The sequence below is a fragment of the Leucoraja erinacea genome, chromosome 12, assembly GCF_028641065.1.
Source record: "Leucoraja erinacea ecotype New England chromosome 12, Leri_hhj_1, whole genome shotgun sequence".
Classification (NCBI taxonomy): domain Eukaryota; kingdom Metazoa; phylum Chordata; class Chondrichthyes; order Rajiformes; family Rajidae; genus Leucoraja; species Leucoraja erinaceus.
In genome coordinates this window covers 6,265,730-6,274,136 of record NC_073388.1, presented here as the reverse complement: position 1 = coordinate 6,274,136, position 8,407 = coordinate 6,265,730, and the positions used below count along the sequence as shown (strand labels likewise).

At 41.0% G+C, this 8,407-nt stretch overlaps 1 protein-coding gene across 4 annotated transcripts in view; it reads left to right on the top strand.

Moving 5' to 3' along the window:
• atp7a (ATPase copper transporting alpha) overlaps window positions 1–8,407 on the top strand; it is an 81,402-nt gene continuing 72,995 nt past the window's right edge. Inside the window, exons 1-2 of one of the 4 annotated variants that reach the window (XM_055643522.1) lie at window positions 1–81; window positions 7,467–7,604. In XM_055643522.1, coding sequence (XP_055499497.1) covers window positions 7,503–7,604 — 102 coding nt within the window. In that variant the 5' untranslated portion in view covers window positions 1–81; window positions 7,467–7,502. The other 3 variants (XM_055643523.1, XM_055643524.1, XM_055643521.1) reach the window with 3 other exon arrangements.

Sequence of the window (8,407 nt, the reverse complement as noted above, 5' to 3'; positions counted from 1 at the left end):
GCCGCCGCCGCCACGGAGGGAGGACGTGGGCTCTCGCACCCGCCTGCTGCTGCTGCTGCTGCCTCTCGGCCCAGGCCTCAGGTGACAGACATATCCCGCTGCCAACCCCACCGCCCCGTGATCTTTAAACATCTTCTATTGTCGGTGTTGACGCTGGGAGTGAGGAGCGTGTGGTCTATCGGGGATCCTCTGTATAAACAACTGGTCTAAAGGGAGCATGACACAGTGTGGATCATTACTGGCAGCAGAACCAACCTGCAGGTTTCACTTACACTCTCACTTAAACTCTTCATTGTAACTGATCTTACAGCAAATTATTGCAATATATTAGAAATACATTATAAATATATAAGACATGATATATATTTATATTGTGTTTGTGTTGTATTATATTGTTTTATTTAAGAAAGAGCTGCAGATCAATGCAGGAAAAATCAAAGGTAGACAAAAATGCTGGAGAAACTCAGCGGATGAGGCAGCATCTATGGAGCGAAGGAAATAGGACGTTTCGGGTAGACACCCTTCTTCAGACTATACATTATATTGTTTTATATCATATATTAGATATATATATATATATATATAGATATAGAAATATATATATATATATATAAGATATATGAACATAAATATTTATCTAAAATATATCTTTATATATGTGTTTGTATTGTATTATATTGTTTTGTGGAGGGGAGAGACAAGACTGCCTTCCATCACAGTGAGGAGACTCACTGTGATGGATGTCTGTGAATTGAGTTGGTTGTGTGTCTTGTATAATTGTTTATTTCTATTGTATGGCTGCAGAAACCAAAGTTCCTAATGGAAAAATAAAGTTAATTGTATTGTATCATATTTATATTCATATATCTTGACATAGAAACATAGAAAATAGGTGCGGGAGGAGGCCATTCGGCCCTTCGAGCCAGCACCGCCATTCATTGTGATCATGGCTGATCGTCCTGTATCAATAACCCGTGCCTGCCTTCTCCCCATAACCCTTGATTCCACTAGCCCCTAAAGCTCTATCTAACTCTCTCTTAAATCCATCCAGTGATTTAGCCTCCACTGCCCTCTGTGGCAGGGAATTCCACAAATTCACAACTCTCTGGGTGAAAACGTTTTTTCTCACCGCAGCCTTAAATGGCCTCATCTTTATTCTAAGACTGTGGCCCCTGGTTCTGGACTCACCCAACATTGGGAACATTTTTCCTGCATCTAGCTTGCCCAGTCCTTTTATAAATTTATATGTTTCTATAAGATCCCACTCATCCTTCTAAACTCCAGTGAATACAAGCCTAGTCTTCCTCAAATTAGGAGAGCAAAACTGTACACAATACTCCAGATGTGGTCTCACCAGAGCCCTTTACAACTGCAGAAGAACCTCTTTACTCCAATACTGAAATCCTCTTGTTATGAAGGCCAACATTCCATTAGCTTTCTTCACTGCCTGCTGTACCTGTAAGCCAACTTTCAGTGGACTTACAAGGACACCCAGGTCTCGCTGTACCTCCCCCTTCTCTAACCTAACCCCATTGAGATAACAATCTGCCCCCTTGTTTTTGCCGCCAAAGTGGATAACCTCGCATTTATCTATATTATACTGCATATGCCACGCACCTGCCCACTCACTCAACCTGTCCAGGTCACCCTGCAACTTCCTAACACCCCCTTCACATTTCACAGACTCTGCCACCCAGCTTTGTGTCATCCGCAAACTTGCTAGTGTTGTTCCTAATTCCCTCTTCCAAATCATTAATATATATGGTAAACAGTTGCGGCCCCAACACGGAGCCTTGCGGCACTCCACTCGCCACTGCCTGCCATTCTGAAAAGGACCCGTTCTTATTTTATTTATATAATTTTATTTATATAATATTTATTATTTATATATAAGATAATACAGACTATTATCTAAATGGTGGCCGACTAGGAAAAGGGGAGATGCAGCGAGACCTGGGTGTCATGGTATACCAGTCGTTGAAAGTAGGCATGCAGGTGCAGCAGGCAGTGAAGAAAGCGAATGGTATGTTAGCTTTCATAGCAAAAGGATTTGAGTATAGGAGCAGGGAGGTTCTACTGCAGTTGTACAGGGTCTTGGTGAGACCACACCTGGGGTATTGCATACAATGTTGGTCTCCAAATCTGAGGAAGGACATTATTGCCATAGAGGGAGTGCAGAGAAGGTTCACCAGACTGATTCCTGGGATGTCAGGACTGTCTTATGAAGAAAGACTGGATAGACTTGGTTTATACTCTCTAGAATTTAGGAGATTGAGTGGGGATCTTATAGAAACTTACAAAGTTCTTAAGGGGTTGGACAGGCTAGATGCAGGAAGATTGTTCCCGATGTTGGGGAAGTCCAGGACAAGGGGTCACAACTTAAGGATAAGGGGGAAATCCTTTAAAACCGAGATGAGAAGAACTTTTTTCACGCAGAGAGTGGTGAATCTCTGGAACTCTCTGCCACAGAGGGTAGTCGAGGCCAGTTCATTGGCTATATTTAAGAGGGAGTTAGATGTGGCCCTTGTGGCTAAGGGGATCAGGGGGTATGGAGGGAAGGCAGGTACGGGATACTGAGTTGGATGATCAGCCATGATCATATTGAATGGCGGTGCAGGCTTAAAGGGCCGAATGGCCCACTCCTGCACCTAACTTCTTAGCCACAAGGGCCACATCTAACTCCCTCTTAAATATATATATATATATATATATATATATATATATATATATATATATATATATATATTATATGTGTGTATATATATATATATATATATATGTATATATATATATATGTATATATATATATACATATATTCATATTGTCTACATATATATCTATATATATATATATATAAAATATATATTAATACAAATATCTATCTAAAATATATCTCATATTATATATATATATATATGAGATATATTTTAGATAGATATTTATATATATGATATACATGAATATAAATATAATATAAAACAATATAATACAGTACAAACAATGTAAATACAATATAAAATATAAATAGAAATATAATATATAAGAATTATTAATCTAAAATTAAACAAAGCTGAGCTTTATGTATAAATTGAATATATATTGTAGATGTTGATGGAAAGCTAGTATAATATGTAATTAAAATATTAATGATTCTATATTTCAAAGATGTGAGGAATTACCTTAAATATGTTACTGAACGAGTGACAGCAGTGACGCCGAACCAAAACACAGGGTTATTGGAAGGGTTAACTAAAGTCTCGCTCCATGGAATAAGTGCAAGGAAGATCTCTGGCAGCTTTTGGAACTGAATTAGTAAGGAATTTCTGAGTTTAGTGTGCAAACAGCTAACAATGGGAATTGTCTTGTTCCACATGACAGGAGGCCTTTGATGCGACTGATGATTGACAAGAGACAAACTCAGATGTATCCTGCAGTAACGTGTATTTCCTGTACCTCTGACCATGACCAATGTCTTTGGAATGTGCTCGGGTGATAAAAGATCAGTGTAAAATACCATGTAATTCTGTGTTCAGGGAAGTGGAGAGAAGATAGCCAAGTGTCCGTGTTACTCACTTGGCTGGGGTTTTGCTTGCCATTTCCATCGGCCGATAATTAGTAAAGCTTGAATTGGTCTACCAAACCGTATTGTGAGCTGTCTGTTTATTAAGAAGTGAACCTGTTTGTTTAGTTATAAGTAACCTTTTTCAGATGGTCTGAATCTTAATGACAAAGTAATTTGGTGAGCTCCTTGTATCTATTGGAGACGAGGGTGGGGGTGGTACATGAGAGGAAGAGAGATGGTACTGGGGAAAAGAAGCCCGGTATTAACTCTCCATTGAAGTATAATCCAAGTTGATAAAATATTCCTTATTATTGAAGTTTTTTTCATAGTTGTGACGCTGGGTCATGACTGCAATGAATTTCTCCGAAGTCTTGACAAATGCTTTTTGTACCATTTTGGAAGGGAAACATTTTTGAGAGTCATTTTATTTACACAAGTTCTGATTATGCAGTGGTCCTTCAATGCTTCCTATCCCTGACTGGATGACATGCTGATGCTTTGGAATTTGTTTTTCACTGGTTCAGGCAAGTGTGCAACCAAGTTTACATTGACAACTTTGTATTTCTTTAACGCAATTGCACACTTGGCTTTTGAGAAGGTGCTATTTTGTGGATATCCTATGTTGAAAACATTTAATAATATATGCAGCAACATTGGAAACCATATGTGATTAAAATTGGAATGAGATATTATGAGTTACTGAGCCCTATAATTAAGCGGAGTATGAGCTGATTCAGAATGGACAAGTGGCACAGCGGGTAAGCAGTTGCACCACAGCGCCAGAGATTCAGGTTTGATCCTGACTTCAGGTGCTGTCTGCGTGGAGTTTGCACGTTCTCCCTGTGACTGTTTCCTCCCACGTCCCAATGACGTGCGGGTTTGTAGGTTAATGTGCCTCAGTAAATTGCCCCTTGTGTGTAGGGAGTGGATGAGAAATTGGAGTCATGTTCATGTAGATGGGTGTTCAGTGGTCAGCATGGACTCTAAAGTGCCTGTTTCCATGTGCCTTTAAAAAAAAAACTAAAGGATTTGGATGCATTCCCAGGAATGAATTTAGTGCTGAATCTAGTTTAATGTTTTTTTAAATTATGCAGACCGCAAATGTCCCTTGTTTTTACCACAGTGGGATGTTGACGTTATATTGTGATTGAATCAGTGAAGTGTTGTTGATGCAAAATATTATCAGTGTTAATATTTTTGAAATGGATTTTAAGTTTATGCTAATTATAAAATAATTCAATCATTATTTCAGTTTCTCACTTCAGTTTTAGTGCAGAAGATTAACTTCCCTTTGGGTACGGTTGAAGGAGAGAAATTGTAATGGAACAGAAACTGAAATAATTAAAGGCAATAATTTATAATTGTCACAAAAGATGTATTATTCTGAACAAGGGTCCCAACCCAAAACATCATGTGGTACAGTGGCGCAGCGGTAGAGTTGCTGCCTTACAGTGCCAGAGACCAGGGTTCGATCCTGACTACGGGTGCTGTCTATACGGATTTTTGCACGTTCTCTCCGTGACTGCGTGGGTTTTCCCCGTGACTTGGTTTCCTCCCGCACTCCAAAGACGTACTATTTTGTAGTTTAATTAGCTTTGGTAAAATTGTACATTGTCCCTAGTGTGTGTACGGGGTGATCGCTGGTCGGCGCGGACTTTTTGGGCCGAAGGGCCCGTTTCTATTGCTGCATCTCTAAAGTCTACAGTTACCAATCCATGTTCCCCAGAGGTGCTGCTTGATCCACTGACTTACTCCAGCACGTTGTGTCTTTGTTTCTAAATCTGCATCTGCCTTTCCTTGTTTAACCATGTGTCATTACTGTCCATTTTCAGTCATGGAATAATCTACTATTTATGGGATTGATGCCCTTTAAGATCTCCTTAAAAACTACCCTTTACGCCATTTTTTAAATAAACAATAGGTGTTGGAATAGGTCATTTGCCCCTTCGAGCCAGCACCGCCATTCAATGTGATCGTGGCTGATCATCCACAATCAGTACCCCGTTCCTGCCTTCTCCCCATATCCATTGACTCCACTATCTTTAAGAGCCCTATCTAGCTCTCTCTTGAAAGCATCCAGAGAATTCTGGGGCAGAGAATTCCACACTCAGAACTCTCTGTGTGAAAAGGTATTTCCTCATCTCCGTTCTAATGGCTTACCCATTATTCTTAAACTGTGGCTCCTGGTTCTGGACTCCCCCAACATTGGGAACATGTTTCCTGTCTCTAGCGTGTCCAAACCCTTAACAATCTTATATGTTTCAATAAGATATCCTCTCATCCTTCTGAACTCCAGAGTGTACAAGCCCAGCCGCTCCATTCTATCAACATATGACTGACCCGCCATCCTGGGAATTAACCTTGTGAACCTACGCTGTACTCCCTCAATAGCAAGAATGTCCTACTATTTTTAATCTAGATCTTTTTCTTTTGTCTGATTATCCAACAGACTTGGGGCATTTCAAACTGTTAATGTTATGTGTGTAGATCAATCACTATTAGCCGAGAGGGCTACAAAGTCACCTGTGCAGCCCCCTGTGGAAAAGACTCTGGCGATACCAGTGCTGACTGGACCAACACCTGCAGTGCTGTCACCTGCAAAGAGCACGGCAGAGGGCCCGTACCGTATACACGTGCGGGACATGTTTGTAAGCCCAACCCCAAGTACAAAGACTGTGTTTAGACACTTATCATGGACTTTAATTGATGAAGGTCTCCTTCGTTTCCTTATATTCATCTTGCTCATTTCGTATCCTCCACTGTTTAGCTGTTGCTTTAGCTAACGTTTACATCCTTATTATTGTGCTGTCTGTAAGCTTTAGTTTTATATATACTTTTATTTAGTTTGCGGACTTATGTTTAGTGAGAGCTTGTACGGGAGTACAGAGAAGGCTCACCAGACTGATTCCTGGGATGTCAGGACTTTCATATGAAGGAAGACTGGATAGACTCGGCTTGTACTCGCTAGAATTTAGAAGATTGAGGCGGGATCTTATAGAAACTTACAAAATTCTTAAGGGGTTGGACAGGCTCGATGCAGGAAGATTGTTCCCGATGTTGGGGAAGTCCAGAACACGGGGTCACAGTTTAAGGATAAGGGGGAAGTCTTTTAGGACCGAGATGAGAAAAACATTTTTCACACAAAGAGTGGTGAATTTGTGGAATTCTCTGCCACAGAAGGTAGTTGAGCCACAGTTCATTGGCTATATTTAAGAGGGAGTTAGATGTGGCCCTTGTGGCTAAAGGGATCAGGGGGTATGGAGAGAAGGCAGGGATGGGATACTGAGTTGGATGATCAGCCATGATCATATTGAATGGTGGTGCAGGCTCGAAGGGCCGAATGGCCTGCTCCTGCACCAATTTTCTATGTTTCTATGTTTAAAAAGGAGGATGTAGATCAATCAGCCGATTTGATCCATGTCTGGTTTTTACTGTCATACACCCAATCCGTAATCCAGTTCGGGTTTCTACCACGTCATCTAGTGTGCCGGTTCGGCTATTCTTCAGATTCATCTAGGAGCTTGAACCTACAACAGCTGTGTGTATTCACTCCATGTGTTCTGCCAATAAAGAACGTGTATACGAAGCTGTACGACTCAGTGTTTATACACCTTCGTACAATGTGTAAGTCAAAGTTGTGGTTGCCCAAGATGTTTTGATTTTTCTTATCCGTCATTACAATCTCCAAGCTAACATTAGGAAATTTGCTCAGTATTGTTTTTGAGGTTACGGCTTGCAAATGTGGAAGTAAACCTGCATGGCTAATATAAATCCCCTTTGCAGCTGTGCAGTGCTTTAAATGTGGTGCTCCAGAGATGCAGAGTTACTCCAGCATTTAAATCAGCGTCTGCAGTTCTTTCCTATATATCCAACCCATTTTAATCTCTTGTTTATTGTTTCCAGTGATGTGACCAAAGAAGAGAGAGCGGAAAAGGCAAGATGCATCGCGTCACGATATCTGTGGTGGGAATGACTTGTAACTCGTGCGTGCAGACCATAGAGCAGCAGATTGGAAAGTTACAAGGAGTCAGCAAGATAAAGGTGAATATTGTAAAGAGTGCAAGCTCATTGCTTCCCTCGCCCCAGTGTTTGAAGATGTGGAAAGAATGCAATGATGCCTCACAACCTTTTCAGCTTGGTTTAGTTTAGGGATACAACATGTATGACATGGAAACAGGCTGTTGTAGAGTCATACAGCGGGCAAACAAGCCCTTCTGCCTAACTTGCCCACAACAACCAACTTGTCCCATCTACACTAGGTCAACCTGCCTGCATTTGGCCCATGTCCCTCTAAACTTGTCCTATCCATGTACCCGTCTAAATGTATCATAAATGTTGCGATAGTTGCTGCCTCAACTACCTCCTCTGGCAGCTCGTTCCATACACCCACCACCCTTTGTGAGAAAAAATTACCCCTCAGGTTCCTATTAAATATTCCATCCCTCACCTTAACCCATGTCCTCTGGTTCTCGATTCCCTTACTCTGGGCAAGAATGTGCATTTACCCGATCTATTCCTCTCATGATCTTGTACACCTCTACAAGATCAGCTCTCATCCTCCTATGCCCCAAGGAATCGTGCCCTAGCCTGCTCAACCTCTCCCTACAGCTCAGACCAAATAATTGATTTGTTTTTTGTTGAGTTAATCTGATGGTCCTTCAGTTTATGACCCGTGAATTTTGTATGTCAATTTAATGTATAATGTCAGGCATTAGAATCTCCCCCCTCCCCCCCCCCCCCCCCCCCAAATGTCTCAATACATTTTCGGAGCCTGTTTGAAGTAGGAATGGAATTTCGAAGAGTACTTTGGATAAGTTGAGCTATTGAGAACATTGGTTTGCTTA